The sequence below is a fragment of the Microcebus murinus genome, chromosome 8 (genome assembly GCF_040939455.1).
Source record: "Microcebus murinus isolate Inina chromosome 8, M.murinus_Inina_mat1.0, whole genome shotgun sequence".
In the NCBI taxonomy this organism is placed as follows: Eukaryota; Metazoa; Chordata; class Mammalia; order Primates; family Cheirogaleidae; genus Microcebus; species Microcebus murinus.
In genome coordinates this window covers 79,672,442-79,693,528 of record NC_134111.1, presented here as the reverse complement: position 1 = coordinate 79,693,528, position 21,087 = coordinate 79,672,442, and the positions used below count along the sequence as shown (strand labels likewise).

The 21,087-nt window shown below is 41.9% G+C and overlaps 1 protein-coding gene across 3 annotated transcripts in view; it reads left to right on the top strand.

The window, feature by feature from the left end:
- KLF7 (KLF transcription factor 7) overlaps positions 1-21,087 on the top strand; it is an 84,239-nt gene that overhangs the window by 41,072 nt on the left and 22,080 nt on the right. For 2 of the 3 annotated variants that reach the window (XM_012769126.2, XM_076005872.1), the window contains one exon: positions 1,146-1,776. In XM_012769126.2, the coding sequence (XP_012624580.1) occupies positions 1,146-1,776 (631 nt within the window). The remainder of the gene's footprint in view (positions 1-1,145; positions 1,777-21,087) is intronic. The other variant, XM_076005873.1, reaches the window with a different exon arrangement.

The following is a 21,087-nucleotide window of genomic DNA, read 5'->3' as shown; positions in this document are numbered from 1 at the left end:
GACAGATACAACATGACTAGGTATATCATTAAAAAATATTCTTAACAAAATAAAAGCCTAGATTCAGAACATTGGTTGAAAACATAGAAACTTTATGGGGGCAGTAAATTTGGAGATAGTCACATTAAAATTTGCTATCGATGGTTCTTTGTTGAATCCAGAAGATAGAGATTGAGCTAATAGTACAAGTGAGGAATGTAGTTTTATACAAGATTCTGGAATTGTAGGATTTCTAAGTGAGGAGAGCTTTAGAATACAAACTTCTCAAGTATCTCTTTTGCCATGACATCACTTCTACCATCTTACGTAGACTGAACGACCACAGTAGATAAAGATTTGTTGAAACTAAACTTTTTGGTCCTTCTCTAATTCTTTACCAGGTGAAAATTTTATGTTGAAATATATCCAGTCCTATCTTTTAAGTTGTTTAGGTAGCTATGTTTAAGCTTACTTTTGTCATGTGTAGTTGGAGATGCTAAACCCATTGAAATGGGATTTATGCTCCTTGCCACAGAGTATGTAGCAATTGTATTTTTAATAATTTGCTGTGAACCACAAGGGTTTTGTCTTGAGCCTCACAAGTTTTATAGTAGGTGCTCTTTAGAGCAGTGTCCATTCCTGCTGATGGCTAATGGCTGCTGAGGTCACCTCTTAGTGTGAGTGGACATGGTTTGTTCTTCAGAGCAAGTTGGAAAAAATTGCCTTATTTGTGTGACTTGCTCGAGTCTATTTTGAAAAATGAAGGTGGACTCTGGGAAGTCTTGTCTTAGCATCAAAACTTTGTCTATTGCTATTTGCTTCTTGCTCACATGGGAGCTCCTAAAGATGCTGGGAGTTGGATTGAGGGGCAGAAGTCATTATTTTGTCATTTGATGTTCTCCGAGGTCTTGAAGACGTGAGATAGTCCTTCTGGGGCTCTAGTTCTCCTTCAGCTAGAGTAGTTGAAATCGTATGATATGACCCTTACAATCCCTTCAGGGGTATTCAGAGAGTAAATAGCAAGGTCAGACCTTTCCAGAAGTGTTGCAGACACCAGCCATGAGAGCATTCTCTCTGGACCTTCCCCCTCTGCCTGTCAACATGTGGCTTCATAGTGTTCTCTGCCTCTGATGGCTGTTTCTCTCCCTCCCTCTTCCTCTCTGCAGACATGCCTTGAATTGGAACGCTACCTACAGACGGAGCCCAGGAGGATCTCAGAGACCTTTGGCGAGGACTTGGACTGTTTCCTCCACGCTTCTCCTCCCCCGTGCATTGAGGAAAGCTTCCGGCGCTTAGACCCCCTGCTGCTCCCCGTGGAAGCGACCATCTGTGAGAAGAGCTCGGCAGTGGACATTCTGCTCTCTCGGGACAAGTTGCTATCTGAGACCTGCCTCAGCCTCCAGCCAACCAGCTCTTCTCTAGACAGCTACACAGCCGTCAACCAGGCCCAGCTCAACGCAGTGACCTCATTAACGCCCCCATCGTCCCCTGAGCTCAGCCGCCATCTGGTCAAAACCTCACAGACTCTGTCCGCCGTGGATGGCACGGTGACGTTGAAACTGGTGGCCAAGAAGGCTGCACTCAGCTCCGTAAAGGTGGGAGGGGTTGCGACAGCAGCAGCGGCCGTGGCGGCAGCCGGGACCGTTAAGAGTGGACAGAGCGACAGTGACCAAGGAGGTCTAGGGGCGGATGCATGCCCCGAAAACAAGAAGAGGGTTCACCGCTGTCAGTTTAACGGGTGCCGGAAAGTTTATACAAAAAGCTCCCACTTAAAGGCCCATCAGAGGACTCACACAGGTAGTGGTACAAGTCGGCCGCATGTGGTTTCTTCTCCCTTCCCTCCGCTAGCCTCGTGGTGGGAAGGCTTCTCCTTGTCTCGAGGAGCAGCATCCGTGCTGACCAGGAGGTGGTAGCGAGGCAGGAGGGCCCGGGTGGGGAAGCAGAAGGACTCGAGATGTCCCAAGCAGAGGACATGGGCTTGTCCCTTGGTGGCTGTGAGCTTCTTTCAGAGGCATTGCCAACCCCAGTGTAGACTCCAGCAGTTCTGAGCATGGCCGAAGGGGCTCTGGCAGTGGGACTCCCAGCTGCCTTTGACGCAGACACTTGTCACGCTACCGATGCCCTGTGTTGTTTTGTGAGTGTAGCTCTGCAGTTCTGATCAACACTGGGATCTGAGGAGGTGCCTTGAAAGCACTCACAGTTAAACAAGGTAGCCAGGGCATCCCTGTTCACTCTTTTCCCAGCATCCCTGATTTTTCATCAAAGTCACCAACAGCAGGAGGGTTTCAAAGTTCATTAGATGTGATCATTCTATAATTAATTGGCATCTCCTCTTTTGCATTGTTCTCTGGCGCGTGCTTTATGGAGAGATGGCAGAATTGCTTTTTAATGAGCTTGTTACTGAGAAGTTGCTAAAGTGATTACACTGCTATGTGTGTGGTAAGGGCGGGTGGGGGAGGGATGGGGACTGTGCAGTTTACTCGGGACTTGTGTGGTGACTCCAAGGAATCGTATTGATCTTTTGAGCAATGGGATACTTTGGAAGAGTGGGGTTCACACAGAAAAAAGTGAGATCGACATTTTTCTTGGAACTATTCTTTGTTCTCTACTCTGAGGTTAGAGCTTAGGGGTGGTGTCTTTCTTGGTCTACCAGGATGCTAGTAGCAATTACTCTGATTGGTGGTTCTTAAGTGAGCCTCTAAGAGTGTGCTATCTATCTGTATGGCTTTTGTATACTGCTTGTACACTACAAGCTGGGTAGGGAAAATCCCCAAAGATGTAAGTGGCAGTATAAAAGCATTCTCAGAGAGATGTGGGTGATAGTATATGAGCTAGGAGAAGTGTCTGGTGCTCTGTTGGGGTTTGTGGCCTGGGCCACCAAAGAAGTGTACGGTGGAAAGATCATTGGTTAGCAAATCGAACAACCTAGGTTTTAGTTCTAACTCTGCCATTAACTAGTCCTGTGACCTTGAGACTGCCTCCTTCCCTTACTGGGCCTCATTTTCCATGTATTTCCATGTCAAATAGTCTTTCTCTTAAGGGTCCTTTTGATTCTAATGTTTTGGGGTCCACGAGCTGTCTTTGTGCAGAACAAAAGAACTTTCCTGAAGTATGAATGAATAATATGTGACTAGAAGAAATCACTGTTTTGAACCTCAAAGTTATTCCCATGGGAGGATGAGAACTGATGTTCCTTCCTTGCACACAGAACTTAGGCATGTACTCCTCTAATTCGGAACTTAATTTCCCATGCGGCTTTTGCTTAGTGCATGGGATGGTCTCCTAATATGTTTGAATCCTGCGGCTCAGGGGTGGAGTCTCACTCATGTTTCCCTATCAGAATTGGGGTTTGAATACTCCACACACACCAAGGCTAATGCCTCCTGCTATTGTCAGTTTTTTCCTTTCTGATATTGTATATTGTTTCAAAAGTAGTCATTTGTTTATATTCCTTTATTTCCAAAGTCAATGAGTGAAGTAATGGCAAGACATTGCAGTGCTCCTTGGCTTCAGTGCATGACTTATCTCCTGCTCCCGCCACCCCAGGAAGCCAGAGAAAGCAGGATGGGACAAAAATGTTGAGCTGGGTTGAGTCTGTGGAATTTACGGTGATGGATGCCTTTCTGAATGATTGACAGGCTGCATCCTGCCTGGTGTAGAGACTGGACAGGTCCTAGAGAGCAGAGAGTCTTTTGGGGGAGTCCAGAGGTCCCCTTTTCCAAACAGACGTCAGAGGGGTAACTGTGATGCTTCATGCGTTACTTGGTGCTTTGTTTTTTGAGCATTGTCTACTCCGAGTGATTACCAAGGCGGAGCTCATTATGTTACCCAGCACCTGCAACCACTTGCCTTATGTTGGGCTGAGGTGGAAAGACTCCTCCCACGGGAATTTACTCAGGGAGGCACCGTGCATTATTAGAAAAGCAGTAGTGCACAGTAGGTGAGAGCTGGGCTTTGGTCAGGTGGACTTGAGTTGTGTCCTAGCTCTACCACTTCCTAGATTTATGAACTGGATAAGTTATTTGTCTCACTTGAGCTTTAATTTTCTCATCTATGAAATAGGGATAACTGTGTCTACCTCCTAGATTGTTTTGAAGATTAAATGCATGCAAAATACTTGGTAGCTAGTAAAAACTCATTACAGTAGTAGCGGGGTTGATTATGGTTCTGGCTATCATTGTTGATATTGATCAATGATGATTGAGTCAGAAACCAGCTTATGTAAGCTAGAAACCCTCACTCCCAATGGATGATCAGTGGGACGTGGGGTGGTGATGCTCATAGACACCAGTTGTGGAGGGTGGAACTGGACACGCAGGCATCGTCCACTGACATTGGCAGTGACACAGGGAGAGCCTGGCTCCCCTCAGACAACACGGGGAGCAGTGGCCTTGCATCGTGCAGAAGCATTTGCCTACAAGACCTTCCTTAGAAACAAGCGTGGAGGGAAAAGTAGGTGCCATAAGAAAGAGAAACAGACAAGAGGGGAGGTAGTGATAAGGATGGAGGTTGGGGAGGTAGAGGTAATGTGAATTAATTTGGATTAAATGGATGAGAATCAGAAGCATTTATTTGGAATTGGTGTGAATAGGACACATGGGGAACTGAAAACAAAGGTGATAATTTATGTGGTGTGGATGAACTAAGAATAATGAAAAAAGCATGAAGGATGGAATCAAATTAAGTGCAAACATATAAAGGAAATGGACTGGTAAGAGCTTGAGGGCAGAGGTATATGGCGATGGGAATTTGGGTTGGAAAGAGGCTGCTGATACAAGGAATAGAGTGGGGCGAGCTGCTGACCAAATGTGGAAATGAACTTTTTTTAAAAAATGGGCTCTGGTTGGATTCAGGCAAGCTGTTTTAACACTGTACTATCTTTAATTTAGTGGAAATATTTTTTTATCTTTCACTTGCGGAGGTGTTTTGGGACAGAAAAAAACAAAAGGGATAAGAAAACCATCCCAGAGAAAGAAGGGAAATATTGGCATTTTGTTCTCTAGAGTTAAAGCTATACTGTATCTCTTCTATATGGTAATATGTTGCAAAGGAGCCAGAGTGCAAAAATGAAATAAAATGTGTGGATCTCTGTCTTCTCTGCATAAAGACAGATAATACCTTGTTGATAACATGGATTTGCTTGCATTGAGGAATTTTTAAAGTGTTATTCTTTTACTCTTTATACAGATAGAATTTACTGAGCTGGAAAAGATAATGCTTTTTTCCCCCTCCCTTCTGTGGCTGTTTTTTGAGAATGCTGAATCTTTCAAACTTTTTGCCCTGGAGGATGGTAGGCAATGAGGTGATTTTCTATTTTTTTTTTTTTTTCAGGTAACAGATGTTCCAGTTGGTAGATAGGGCACAAATTCTGGTCGCCCAAGGAAGTAAAGCTAGGGGTAGGAGACCGGGCTGGAGGTGGAAAAAGATGAGGCAAGGAATGGGACACAGGGAAAATTGTGAAGTAGCAGGATCTCAGCAAGAGGAAGCGTGCGATGATGGACATATGGTTTATTTATCGGCAAAAGCACTTAGTGTTGGCATGAACATAAATATGTCCTTAGCAGCCAAGCCATTACAGACCTTTCTCTCCCACTCTGTTTTCTGATCTTTGTGAAATATATTTTTCTTTCTCAGTAATTCAACCATTATGATCATAGTTTGATCCGTCTTCTTAGAGTTGGGTAGATAATCTTTATATTTTGAGGCAAGGGGAACCTTCCCTTACAGTGTTAAAAAAATTTCTTTATTATGCTCACTTTTAGCAAACATCAATTTGTTGAAATGTTAGTGGTTTCTATGCAAAAAGAGAAAGGATTATTTTCTACATTTCTTTTTTATCACTTCTGAAGAAGAGAGGAAAAACCTGGACTTGAAATGGTGCTTTGTGCTAAGTGAGCAGAATTTTCAAATTTGAAAATTCATATGAAAGCATGTCTACATTTATATTATTAAGAGTGAGTCATGTTGGTAAAGTCAGGACAAAGCTAGCAACTAATCTTTATTCTTGATCACAGTGGAGGGAGATGTGAAGAAACCATCTTCTCTGTATGCTACTGGGAAGGCTCTTGCTGCAGCCTGGAGTTGATGTTGCCTAATACATAGATGGTAATAAAGATAGTCTAGATTTTACACTGAAGGATATAAGGGGATATTTTTCAGGTGGAAAGGCAATACAAGTGTGTAGTTTGCTTACATCTGCTTTGAAACAGGTTTTACTGAACCAAGAGATGGCATAATCTCTAAGTGGTGGCACAATCAGGATTTAGGGAAATAGTTTATTTTCAAATGAAAAGGTGGCTAAAAATATTACAAACAAAAAGATTAGTGAAGCATTTAAGAGGCAAACAAAATGCCTCTTAACATACATATAATGAAAGAATATGCACATGTAATGAAAGCTCTTTAACATCTGAAATATAATTTGTTTATTTTATTTATTCAATAAATACCTAGAAAGCACTTGCTATGTGCCAGGCTTTGTTGTCTTTTACAAATATTAGCCCTTTTAATCTTCATATTAACCCAATGATGCAGGAACTCTCTTATCTTATTTTGCAGATGAGGAAAACGAGACCCAGAGAGGTTAAGTAATTTGCCCAGCATCACACAGCCCATACGTGGTTAGGCGAGGATATGAACCAAAAAGTCTTCCTCCATTCTGAGCTCTTAATTTCTATGCTTAATAACGAGAAGGAAAAAAAAAGTCAAGTGGGTTTTTTTTTTATAGTAGCCCATTATTATAAGTGGAAATGACAAATGTACAGTTTAAATACAAATGGACAATGAAAACTATTTTAAATGTCCTCTTAGTAGATTAAGAATTAGGAAGGTTCTTAAACATATTTCCTTATCAGGTGACTGAAAACCAGTGCAAGGTGCAAGGCAATGAGAAAGGAATGGTCTTAAGGTTCCAGCCCTGTTACTGCTACTGCTATAGCTACTATTATTATGGCCATTATTATTACCATTTTTTTTAACCTTAGAATTAAAGAGAGACTTTCTTGTTATGGTCCTGGTTTTCATTAAAATGACAGATGTTAATACTCCATCCCTATGACATAAGAAAGGCAAGCATTATCACATATAGGGGAAACTGAGGACCAAAAATGTAAGAATAACTTAGCCCAGGGTATGTAACCCACCCCTCCACTGGTAAAATTAAAATTTGACCCATGTCTTCTGTCCCATCGGTTTGCATCGTGTTTAATGGATTATCTTGTTTCTTACTTGATTTGTTCTGCACTTGTTCCGCAAACAGGTATTAAGTGCCCGTAGATGTCAGGCACCGTGCCAGGGAGTGCCCAGCAAAAGAGAACAGGGCGGGTCATTCTGAGAAGCAGCTAACAGGAGATTGGACGTTAAATGAGGGTAGTCAGAAGCAGCATGGAAGATTCAGAGAATAAAAAGTCGCTTTTCTCCTTCTGGACAGGGTGTTTATTGATGCTGTTCATCTTTTTAAATGATGCCAATGTGATAATACACTAATTTATATAAATAGAAGCCCTAATTCAAGGTCAGGCGTATCAGCAGGATAAAATTAAATACCTCAGTGTGGAACTGTAGGGGGGCCCATCGACCACTTCCAATCTCCTCAGTGCCATAGATAAGAATTCTTTGAATTTATACAATAGCAACTGAAATGGGGCAATTTTAAGACATTAAAGGGCCTTTAATATGCTGAGACACATGGCTGCTAATGAAGTTTATCCATGTGTTGAGGCAGAAACTCATTAAACCCCGATTATGGGATGGAAACTAGAATAAGGGTTAAATGTTCAGTTCACAAGGTGGAGAGAGTTTAATAGGAGGGTTTGATAGTTTGGATTTAGCATATTCAAGAGCTTAAGAGGAGTTTGAAAAGAAAGGGTTCAAAATGAGAAGGTGGAAAACAGTTGGTGGGAGAATTTTATGCTTCAGGAAAATCTTAGGACTTTACCACATGATAATTTAGCAATATGGTAGCTCTTAACATTTATGAAGATAAATGAATGTAAACATATATTGAATAGAATGGCTGAAGCTCAGCATATACACAGCAAGCACATTTATTTTATCATCATGATATGGTAATAAATGTAGGCTTTGTGGATGCCTATTGCAGATGTCCTTTTAATGGATAATTAGTAGTCACAAACTAAATAAGTTTGTTAAAATAAGAATGGAGGAGAAAGAAAAAAACATGAAATTAATGAGTGTTTCATTATAGACATATTTTTTGAACACCCACTATACTATATACTGTTCCCCCCACCTCTGAAGACCTTGATTTTTTGATGCAAAAGCCTTTATGAAATATGGTTTCATAAAGTTACTATATTTGGAACCTGATCTCAAAAGAAAACATAGCATGGATGAAGTTGGGAGTGTGGGGGACTTGGTAGAAAGGAGAAGAGAAAAGAGGAATCTCATTTCAGAAAAGGCAGTGGAAGTAATAGAATTTTATAAATTCTAGGATTTCAAGAGTAGGCCAGCTCTGTTTGATAGAGAAGAGAAAAAGAGGGTCATGAGAATCTGTGCAAAGGAGAGAATGACATTGAGAAGGCCACATGTGGACTTTTAAAATAACTATTCCCTTTAATATTAATAAATAGCTAATATATGGAAGCTGTCTATTATAATGGGAGTGTTAATGACCATGATGATTATGGTTATCCTGTACGTATTATATTGGGAGGTTTGAGGGAAGTTAAATGGAGCTTTGTAAAGAGTGAAGGCTAAGATGATGTTGTAAGAATTAATTGGTGGTAGGCAATAATTTTCTTAGTGAGTGGAGTTGAAACAATAATGGAGTGATTCTGTTTGAATTAGAAAAAATGGAGTTTAAGAAATTCATGTGTAATTTTTAAAAAGCCTCTTTTTTAGAACTTGGGAATAATCTTCTTTTTAAAAAGGCTAAAATATGAGGACAGATAACAAATATTTATAAAATGATGTATCTTCCTTTGGAAATTATCCAGCTTGAATTTAGTAGAAATTGCAGTTGAAACCTTCATAATGGATCATCATGAAACAAACTTCTCACGTGAGCAAGTGAGTTCTGGTAAGCAAATAGGACTGTTTAGGAATGCCATTGACCATGGGTGGTCACTACGTGTCATGTGTCACTAAGCTGTGCTAGGCTACGCAGGTGCCAAATGGAGAAAGCCTGACCCTTTGGACCGGGCAATTTCTCTCTGTGCTCACCCTAATGAAGGCAAACTGGATGGCCTTGGGCAGACCCATTCCCTAAAACCTCAGCTCCTTTCTTCTGCATTCCCCGCCCAAGAACCTGATACCTGAAACTTCCTGTCACTTCCTGCCTTTGCATCATGAAGGATCTGGTGGCAATACGCTATGGATTGTTGGTGGTGGTGGATTACACATCCATCAACCAGTGTACAACACTTGCATCTTTTATTATTAGTTTTTTAATCTCCAATTCTACGAGACCATTAATAGAATTTCAGGCAACTACCAGCAAGCAGGGAGACACGATGGGGGAGTGTTGGAAACTGAGGTAGCATTCGCCACTCCACCCCATCCCCGCACTGTTCCCCTTCTCTGCTGCTGGATTTTCTACATTTTCTAAGAATGGCTTCTTTTCAACACTTTGTTACAGTAATATACTGGCATGACAGTTATTAAAGCTAAATGTTGGTAGAGGTAAGACCATTCAAAGTAATCAAAAGTTAGTGACTTTTTAATGTGAACCAGTGGTGGAGTTACTCCCTGTTCTTGCAGTGTCCCCATGTTCAGTCACCAGTGGCAGCTTATGTAATGCAGGTCAAGCCACTTAAATTATTTAAGGATGTCTGCAGTGAGAATAAGCTTACCACGGTCTGTCCCATATTTCTGTTCACCTTGCCTTCTCCTTCACCATCTATGCCTACGGAGGTAGGTGAGGTAGGGATTGACCCAGGATTGGACCCCATAAACTTTTAGGGATGGAAAATCAGCCTGCCCCATTTCCAATCCTTTATGAAGCCTAGGTCCAGCTTTGTCCTAAACTAGGCCTCATTGGCAGAACCCCTTCTTTTTGGACCTTTCATCTTTTTCTTTCTTCCCTTCAAAAGTTATCTGCATTCAGGTAAGACCCCTTTTATTTTGTTTGCAAAATAAAATGAATCTATAATTTAAAACTCTTTTTACATTATAAGGTACTCCTCTGGTATCATGAAACATATACTTAGGCTTCTTTTGTTGTTTCTACCTTCAGAATGTATTCTCTTTCCATTACCATAATTAACATTTAATCTATGGAATTCAGTAAAGTGGTGCATATTGTGAACAATGTAAAATTTTTTAAAAATGTTCATGCTGTTGGGACCGAATAGTTTTATCTGTTTCACTAGGTGAACTAAAGATAATAAAAGCTATTAGTCCTTTTGTTGCAGACAGGAAGTCAGAAGCCATCCTCAGTTTAGAAAGTCATTTCCTCCATGGCAGAGTGTTGCCCAGTTAGGTGTGTTATGGTGACTAACATCTTCCTCTGGAGCCCTTGCTGTCTTCCTAGCAGGGATGTTTTGTAAGAAGGACCATAGATTGTATCAATATTGAAGTCAATGTTAAGAGAGAGAGGTACTAGCGGTCTAATGGAGGCCTTAAAAATGTAGAATTATGTCATCTGTGTTTTAATGAATAACACCAAAGGAAAAGGTTGACTCTGGTACATATTCCAGTATATAAGAGTAGCAGGATATGGTAGGAGATATTTTAGAATAACTGTGTAGTAGTCATGTTTAAAAGTTTTCTGTCTTCATTTTGTATGTTCATGTATTTTAATGTCATCTCAATGGAATTCATTCCTTGGTTATAAACTTATAACATTATGCTTTGAATCCTCTTACTATGGGACACGCAACATCCTTCACATGTACTCAACTTCTATTATAGAAAGGAAATAATGATTCCACATATTGAATTCTCAATTGGTCATGAGCCTGTTGAAACTAGTATTGGTACTTTAAAAAGAGCAACAAAAGATACATCTCCCTTCCCTGATATGGGTAATAAGACGTTTTATGTTCCTAGTGTTCAGGAGAGAGTGTCAGAAAATCAATATGAATAAATTCAAGTACACAGAGGAGCCAACTTATTTGAAAATGTAGTGTATAGCAAAATGACAGTATGTATTATTAAATTGTTTTTGTTTCACTTACACATAAATAGTAACATGTAGAAAAGGTATCATGGGCTACTTTTAAATTTAGGCAAAGGATGATTTGCTGGCTTTTTGTTTATTCATTTTTTGTTTTTGTTATTTAGTGTCTCAAGGCTTAGAGCTAAACTGAATTTGAAACTAAATACTGTCATTATAGAACATTTTTTTCTGAGTTCTTCCAATTTCTCTGGGGACAAAATAATGGTCGCTTGAAGCAGTGGAGAAACAGTAATTAGGGCAAATAGTAATACTGTGCATGATTGAGGAAAATGTGAGAGAGGGAGGGAGAAATGCAACAGACAGACTTGTACAGCTTGTTACTAGGAAACCACATCAGCATTAAATACAGTGTGCTAATTGGCTATCCTGTTTCTTCCTGGGTACCAGCCTGGGCCTGCTACACAGCTGTTTCTGCTCTTTCTGGTTGCTAGGTAACTGCGTCATTTTTTTCCCCCCTTCTTTGTATTCTGGAGGGTAATTGGCTACTTCTGCTCCTGGTGTTGCTGCTGGGTACCAGTCTGGGCCTGCTGCTCTGCTGTTTTCCGGAGGGATTCAGTGTTGGGGGGGAGGGGAGGAAAAGGGAGAGGAAGATATGCTGGCAATTAATGGAGCATAAGTGCAAATTCTACACAATGTCTGGCACCTGCGGCCCCTCATCCTGCTTTCTCAACTAAATCCTTTAGCTATGGAAACACATTAGACTCTTGAAGTCTTTCTTTCTTTCTTTGCATACCTTATGAATATAGTTTAAAAGAAGTGAGGCAGTTGAAACTCTATCACTTAAATGATAGATTTTTGTCTTCTTAAGAAAAACTGGCAAAACATTGCACCCCTATATTTGACATAAGCACTAATAGAATTTGTGCAAACATTAAAATTGCTAACTAAATAACAAGGCAGCATCTTTAACATCTTAAGGATAGTGCCACTTTATCTCTTAAACAGACCAAATTCTTTTGTGGTTGTTCTTCTTGATATCAGAATATAAAGAAAGAAAGAAAATGGGATTTTCCTATTTTATTTATTATGAAGGAGTAAAGGGAGGCTTCTAGACCGTCTACTTTGGACTTTCCATTATGGGTTTTATGCCTCTGATGTGCACAGCACGTATCTTGATACTTTTTGTCAGTATATCACATTTACATGGAAATAACGCATGTCTTATACCGTAGCTTCTTTCCTACAGCAAATGAACAAATGTGATGCAAAATAAATCTGAAATCAATTTTGTGATTTAAAGAACAAGTTAAAATGTAAAGAGTGTAATTACTTTCCATATAGTTGTTATCTCCTGTTTAAGTAGAAGTTTCCATTTCATCGTTATTGAAATTCTCACTGGAAGTGAGAAGAGGAAGACTCTTCAGAAGTCAAGTGATGCTCCAAGGAGGTTTTACTTTAAATGGTTGAGAAAGTGTATGTAAATTAGGGCCCCTTGAAGAGGCAGTTTGATCCCCCTGGGAAAGAGCTGTTTTATTGAGAAAACTCAGAGCATGTTGTGTGACTGTGCACAGAAATAGTTAGCAAAGGCAACTCTTTTTGACACTAATGGCTGGTACTGGTTTTCCATACTAATGAGATGTACCATCCTCTGTCAAAAGTGAAGCAGGAGGAGCCCTATTCTGAGATACAAGCCCTTCCACTGTAAGCTAAGACCAGGCTCTGTGGAATCATTTCTGCTTAAAGTATCCTTAACATAGGTGGAAGGCCTCAAACTAGACTTGGATGTCTGAACAAATATTGCTGTCTGTCCCACAGACGAGCAAGCCTAATTCAGTAGCATTCAAACTGCAAAAGAAAAATCTTATTATCAAAGGACAACTGCAGAGCAGGTATGTTATTTCTGCTATCTCTGTGAATTACAGAGTTGTTAATCATTCGAATGTATTTGTCCATTAAAGGATTTAGCCATTCGGTTATGAGGAACTACCAAAAGTTAGAATATACGAGTCTTATAGTGTGACTTGGGGGAGGGGGGTTGATTATTTAAATGTTTAGTCTTTGTGGACAGCAGGTTGTCAGAATAACAACTTTTCAAGTATAACATGGGTTATCCCTATCTAACTTGAGCAGGATGTGGATTGAAAAAATCCAGAGAAGTCCTGGGTGTTTGTCTTGCCAGCTCCATTCTTCCCCCGTTGATTGGATGAGGTTACAGTGCCTCATACAGCTCTGGCAAGACCCAGGGACCCCAAGCCAGGGGTCTTTGAAGGCTGGAGGTGTTCACGGCTAGTCCCAGTGATAAAAGAACGTCAGTGCACACTTCTAAGCTACTCTTCATACTCTTCTGGGAGAGCAGATCTTCTTTCTTTGGAGGTGTCCATGTTCAAAGCCAGAGTGAAAGTGGAGCAGACAAGCAGGCCTGCTTGGGGAGGTGAAAGGAGGGATTCCATGCATCTCTGCTTCAGCCTCTGGGGTCTCTTCAGTCCCGAAAACCTGCCACAAAAAGCTACTGCCTTTTATATCAGGTAAATCCGTTGAGAAACCTGGAAAAGAGGAATCTGATAGCTGCCGGTTCCCCAGCGGGGCTGCTGCTAACCCATACATAGTCCGCTTTTGTGCAAATGAGAAGAAGGTACTCTCTCCGTGTGCAGATGCAGCCCTGCACCCGGGGACAGAGCAGGATTCCCTCCCCCACCCAGGCCTTTGCTGGATACTCTGTGCTCGAAACCTCAGGCGGCCGCCTGCTCACCGGGGACCGATCCACCCCAGTGGGCCTTCCCTGACCCTTTAAGAACTTCTGGGACTAGTGAGGGTAGCAAAGGAACACGGAAGTCACACAACGAACAGTTCAAGGGGAATATTGGACCCGCCTCTCACTGTCTGAAGAGGCCATTACATGTGAGAGTAAACCTTTTAGTCCAGCCATTCTCCCCAAATGTGAGGCCATTAGTGGCCTAATGCAGTGCTTCTCAACCAGGGGAGGTTTTGCCCCTTAGGGGACATTTGGCAATGTCTGGAGACATTTTTCGTTGTCACATCTTGGGGGAGGGGTTGTGCTACTGGCAGCTGGTAAGTGGAGGGCAGGATACTGCTAAATATCCTACAATGCACAGGCTAGTCCCCACAACAAAGAATCATCTGCCCCGGTGTAGGCAGTGCCGAGCAGAGAAACCTGGGCCGAAAGCTGAGTTAGCCGTCCTCCTCTTTGGGTTGGTCTCACCGCTTGCAAAATATTTCCCTATCCTTCCGATACTACCCACCGGGGCTTGCCTTCCCTTTTATGATCTTTAACAATATCGACTAAGTAGAAGCATTGCATGATTTATCATTTCTGCCAGGACCTGGAAGAGGAGCCGCGTTTCCCTAATGATATGAAGGATGCGTCCCCACCTCTGCCAAATGCTTAGCTCTCCATATGGAACATTCGTGATCGCAGCCCTTCGTGGGCACCGTGCCCTCCCTCCCCTTTCGCTGAAGGCTCCTGACCTGTAATAATTTGAGATTTTGCTGAGGCAGGGGTTCGCATCCCATGCGCTGCCAGGCTGGTATGTGGGAGGGAGGCGTTGGGCCAGGAAACGGGCCTTGCTGACCGGGCGCTGAGGGTCTGCATCAGCACGTGGCGCTGTCGTTCTCCACCTGTCCTCTCGTGGACGGCAGCAGCCTCGGTGAATTATGGCAGTTGTTTCCTTGTTATCAGAAAGAAGATTAGCTGTTAGTGCAGAAATGAGAGTGACGTGTTTTCAGTCAGAAAATAGAACTTTTCCTGGGAAGACTGTCTATGGCCCTGATGTTTGCAACTTCAGCGCATTTCCTGTTATTCACTGTTCTGGTTCACACCGGCACCACGAGGAAAGTACTGGAAGCTTTTTGAGTTCTTAGGGAGAAAGCTGCTCTTTCAGGTAAAAGGATTTAAATGGCATTATCTAATGGCCACATACTTTATGCCTGCATTTTGTCAGGAGTTGTGAATTATGCATTGGCCCTTTGAGCTACATTCGCATGCATAGAAAATAGCATTGTCAGACGCATCATCCCCGGATACAATGGACAATATGCTGTTATAATTGTACTGCATTGTCCTTGCTGTTTGGAGATAATACTGCTGACTTTATTCCTCAGTACGTGACATCTGTGGCTTTCACACAGATTAGCTTATCCCTTGCCACTTGGAGAGATTGCCATTAGCGAGCTGGCCTCGTGGGGTCATGGTAAGTGCCATGTTTTGGATCACAGTTGTTATTGGACCTTAGTTTTAGACCCAGGAGGGAATTAGTAATCTTTATCTTGATGACCTGAAGATACAATGGTTATTTAGTCAGCTCCCCAGAGCAGATGTGCTGGAGAAAGGATAGGCCGAGGCATTCCTGTCAGCTTTGGGAGCGAGAAGGCAGTTGGGTGTCAAGCCTCTGCATTATTGCGTTACTCAAGTAAGCAATAACAGTGTCACGTGTATTGATCTTTATAGCTTATCAGGTGCTTTCACATACGTTGTTTAACCATCACTTACCTGTGGGGTAAGTATTCTCATTATACCCATTTTACAAATGAGGGAACTGAGGGTTCAGATAATGATTTTTCAGCGGTTTCACTGCTGAGCTATAGCAGAGCCTGCCTCGCGCTGTTTTTCCTTTACAGATCAGTAATTCTTTTGGGGGCCTCACCTAAAACAGGATATGAATAAATTTAATTTTGTTTATGATTCAGAAAAATAAATGGCTTAATGTTTGTCATTCTACTAAGTTCACACATACACCAGGTAACATGTGAGTTATTTATTATTTTACTTGTCCAACATGACTACAAATTAAGAATAGCTAAGAAAACTGAATAATTGTCTTAATATATTCCTATACTCTATTTTGGTTGAACTTAAGAATCCTTGATCTTAGTTGTTTTTCCCTATTTCAAGAAAGAAAGCTAATTTTGAATGTAAACAAATGCAAGGTATTGATTCTCAAAATGATACCTCCATATTAGTACATTTGCACATTTTAGAGAATTCATGATGATAAATAGTAAATAGAAACTTATACCTGACCCCTTGAAAGAATGCACCTTAGCATTCCTCTGTTATTAATTATTAAATTGGAAAATCCAAATGGAAGTACCTTAAAGAAGTTGAAGGAAGCTCTGGACGGATGGATCTTAGTATATAAGTTGTACATTCTTGTCTTAGGGACACCAGAGCTTTGCTGGGTGAGTTTGAACAAATGATTTCTGTTCCTTTATTTTTCTTTGTGTGATAAATGCGGAATGGAGAATAATTTTGTTTTATCCTTTCATTGGCCACTTTTTAAAATTATATTTATGGCTGGGTTAAAATTTGTAAGAAGAAAAACCCTTAGAAAATACATGAATTGTAAGTCCACTAGTGGGCAACGATCCCAAACTCAGGTTATGATTTTGCTGATATGTGCAGCGGTCTCTCCTCTGTCTTCAGAAAAGCACATGGTGAAGAAGAATAGCTGCTCTAGCATTCTGCCAAAAGGGTCTACAGGAACCTCCGAGCAATGTGCACTTACGTTGTCTCCCAGAGCTCTAAAGAAAGAAAAGATTAACACCAAGAGACAAATTCCTGGAAGGTGGAAGGAATAACACATATTACCCCTCAATGCTCGACTCTTTTGAGGGTTGTATGTCTATAGATTTGTGTGTGCGTGTTCCTGTGCATCTTTGTGTTTTCAAACTTATTTCCTCTTTTTCTTTTATCTACCTGCCAAGGAAATAACCTTAATCATCATTATAATTGGCAAAAGCATTTGCTTGCTTAGAAGTGGCTGCTAAGCATTTAGACTGTTTTCTAACCCACCTGTGTATCTTTTTCCTTGCTCCCACAGTCAGATCTGGAAGTTTTTCTGTGGTTTTCCTTGATGTACCTCTTCTATAAAAAGAATGTTTAATGAACAAAGCCAGAAACTGGAAAGAATCCTTTCCAGCCAAGGAAAACTTTTCATACATCCTCCCCACTACTGTCATCGTATGAGCTAGAAGGACCATAGGTACAAAGCTTATGGGATCAATTACTGCAAGCTCACTGTGAAACATTTTTTTAAAAAATCTGTTGTGAGAAGAATAAGGCAATAATTAAAATTAACTGAACAGCTTTTGCTCTATTGAGGCGTTAAATCTTTGTGTAAACACAATCACATTGTGCAAACACAGGTCTTTTCAGTTGGGTGATTTAGACAGCGAAACCACTGAAGTTTTGAGGTCTCTGGGTCAAGGGCCCGTTTTGACACGGTTTGAAAGGTCACCTGCTCATTTGTGTCTGTGTTCTGCTGCAGGGAGAACTGGGAGCTGGTATGGTTCCTTGCAGGCAGCGACACAAAGAGCCGGCTGGCATTTGGCAGATAGCAGTCTGTGAGGAGGGGAAGGAAAGTGCACACAAAGCAGAGACCGCAGCACACGGGAGCCGGTGGGGAGTGCTTGGGAGCCTCTGGGGCCCAGGCAGTGAGGCCGCTTGAATGTGGAGAAAACAGCAGTTATAAAATATAAATGTGTTTATTATTACATTGGGCCTATGCTATATAATTTTACACGCACTCATATTTGTGATTTACGGCCTCAGCTCCATATGGAGGAGAAGCTTGCTAATTTACCCAAATTGATAGGGAGGTCTCCGGAGATGATCAAATTGGTAGGAGCAGTAGCTGAGAAAAAATAAGTCTCCTAAAACAACAAAAAAAAAAGGGGGGGGGGAGGCAGGGACTGCTATGTCAGAGACATCCTTTGTTCATTTATTTTGATAAGCAGAGCTTCGCTTTAATTATTCATGATAATGCTTGCCCTGGAAGGAGCAGGCCTCCGATGTCAGAGCAGCGGCGGGCTGGTGGTGGGTGTGTGGCTCTCTGTGCAGTTAACGCTGAAACAGCCTGCCCAGCCTTGCTTGAGATGTGCTGCGCTTGCGCCTGGGAGAGGTGAGATGAGCTGAAGTCTTGTTTCCACCTGCTGCCCCTCTTTGCGGGGGGCGGGTATTGGCTGAGCTGGAGGTGGGGGAACCTGGGTGATAACAGCCCCTATTTCTGGCTTGTTCTCTACGTATCAGGCAGCCCACTGGTGCTTTTCTTGTGTCATTTCACTGAATCCTTACAAGGCAGGTGGTGATTTTTCCCATCTTAGGGACAAGAACATGGAAGCCTAGAAGAGCCCAGGGATACCCAGCTAGTAAGTGCCCAGGCTGACTTACAAGTCTGGTTATGACTGCAAAGCTCATTCTCCTACAATAGTATGCTGGAAATTCCTAGGGAAGAAGCCAGGAAAGGCGCACAGGAGCAAAGACCTCGCCCTCCTTCCACCCCACCCGTCCCATCCCATTTGCTGTGCTTTCAGCCCGTTTCCTGGTCTTAGCATCAATTACCATCATCATTTCCGATAGCTTTCCAAAGTGTTTCTTGACTTGGCAGAATCTTGAGGTACTTGTTGTGGGAGCTCTTCAGAAGGAAAGCACTTTGGAACAGCATGCACTGGTTCCAGCGTCCCCCGAGTATCTATAGTTCCTGCCCTTTGCAGGGGAACTTTATGCAGTCAGGCTACTACGACTATCAGGATACTCGATGGACCATGTTTTCCATAGATACGTAAATACCAGAGGATGAATGCCGAGTGGCCCATGCACTTGGCTCATAGCAGAACCCTGGGAGACATCCCCGATGAATACTCTTTCTATCAATTTCCATGTCTCATGGGCACTGCTTTCTGAATATGTTTTGCATTTGTCCACTTCTCTCTGTCTCTGCTGCTATGAGCAATGTCATCCATGTTCCAGCCACTATCTTCTCCCTCCTGGGTGGTTGTAGCACCTCCTACAAGGTCTCCTCATTTTCTATTTTGTAGCCAGAGTGATGTTTTAATATGTCAGTTCTGAGCATGTTATGCCTCTGCTTAAAAACTCACAATGGTTGCCATTGTTCATAGGGGGAAGTGCAGATTCTTTAACATGGTCTATAAGAACACTTTCAGTAAAAACATAATGTGAGCCACATATAATAATTTTAAGTTTTCTAGCAGCTGCATTTAAAAAGTAATTAATTGTACTAAGTAATTCTAATACTATATTTTATTTAGCTCAATGTGTTTAAACTATTATCATTTCAACCTGTAATCCATGTAAACAATTATTAGTGAGCTATTTTAGATTCTTTTTTGAACTTTTGCTTTTTTTCCACTTCAGAGTCTTTTACATCCAGTGTCTACTTTGCACTTAGAGTATATCTCAATTCAGGTTACCCACATTTCACGTGCTCAGGAGCCACCTGTGCCAGTGGCCACCAGACTGGACTGTGCAGGTCTGGGAGTCCTTGCACAGTCTGGTCCCTGCCTGTTCTCTAGCCACATGATGTCATTCTGTCCCTGTAGGGCACACACTCTGATCCTTCTCTTTGCCCAGCTTCTGGGCTGGGTTCAGGAGAAGAATGTAGCAGAGGGATGAGAGAGCCTCACCCCTGCTAAAACGTTGGAGGAAATAGCTCAACACTGAGCCATCCCCGTTTTACACTTCTGCAGGGTGTTCCAGCACAGCAAGTGGGATGGGCTGGTGTGGAAGGAGGGTGGGGTCTTCATTCCAGTGAAGATTTCCCTGGGAAATTCCAGCATAATATTTCAGGAGAATGGGCTTGGGAGTAGATCCCAAGTTCAGAGTCAACTCAGCCACTCATTAGCTGAATATCTATCGCTGGGCCCTTCTAGGCTTCCATGTTCTCATCCCTAAGGCGGGAAAATCACCACTTACCTTGTAAGGATTCAGTGCAATGATACAGGTAAAGCACCATCAGGCTGCCTGTATGGAGAGAACATGCCGGAAATGAGCTGTTAGCACTCAGGTTTCTCCTCCACTCCAGCTCAGTCAGGACCCGCCCCCCAGAGAGGGGCAGCAGGTGGAAATGAATCGTGGCTCATCTGACCTTTAGATGTGGGCTGAGAATGAGGCCCTTGCTTTGTAATTGGCCTTGGGGATTTCCATTTTTGGTTTCTCTAGAGCTGTGTCGGGTGACACAGATGTTTTTAGAGAAGGTAAAGGGAATGAAGTGAAAAAATGCCGGTGAAATTGATACAGGGTATTTTCCTCTGAGAAAAATTGACTATGTGCCCACACTAAGGTCCTGCAGGAAGTAGTGCCATTCTGTGAGCTGAAGATGAGGCTGGGGTCCCTAGGGGAGGGCGACTGAGTGATAGCTCACACCCCTGGCTTCTAGTGTCGGTAGATTATATTCCTTTGCTGCTGCTTCTTCCTTTCTTTCTTTTTTTTTTTTTTTTTAAGTTAGGACAGTTGTTATATAGATGCATCTAAATAGTTCTGACATCCTTTCTAGTTGAAACATTTGTTTTATCAGAAAATATTTCCAAAGGGAATGTGAGCATCGATTCTATTTTAATTGTTGGCGCTTAAGTAAGAGGCAGAGTGAGGTAGTGGTTAAGCATGTGTACTCTCAAGGTAAGACTGCCTGGGTTTAAACCTGGATGGTACCAATGATAAGTTGGGTGAACCTGGGGAGCAGTTTAATTTCTCTGACCCTCAGTTCCCCATCTAGAAAATGAGGGAGGACAATAGATTGCGATAATAGGGCCATTGAGAGGATTGAGGGACAGAATGTACATAAAGCCCTTAGGTCCTACAGTGCCCAGCATGGAGTAAGGGTTTTATAAATATTAGCCAACCCATTTTACCTGTATTTGTAAAAAAAAAAAAAAAAAACACTATCATCTGTTGCAGATGGGTGGAATTGGGCCACAAGTCTTGGCTCAGAATGACCATGCAAGGTATTTTTTCTGAAGAGATACGTTTATTGTCTAGTTTGTTTATAACACTTTGTACCTTTCTCCCACACATCATTTTCTACTATATGTATATCTGTTTGAGGAAGGAAAATATAGACATCTCATCTGGGATTGATTCTTCTATTCATATATCCGTATGTCCAACAGAAAAAGCCAAACATATTTCAATGGATGAGATGTGGTGATATATGCACCGTTGGGCTATTTGCTCAAAACTCTTTGGCTTTCTAATCAAGGACACATTGCAAGTTGAG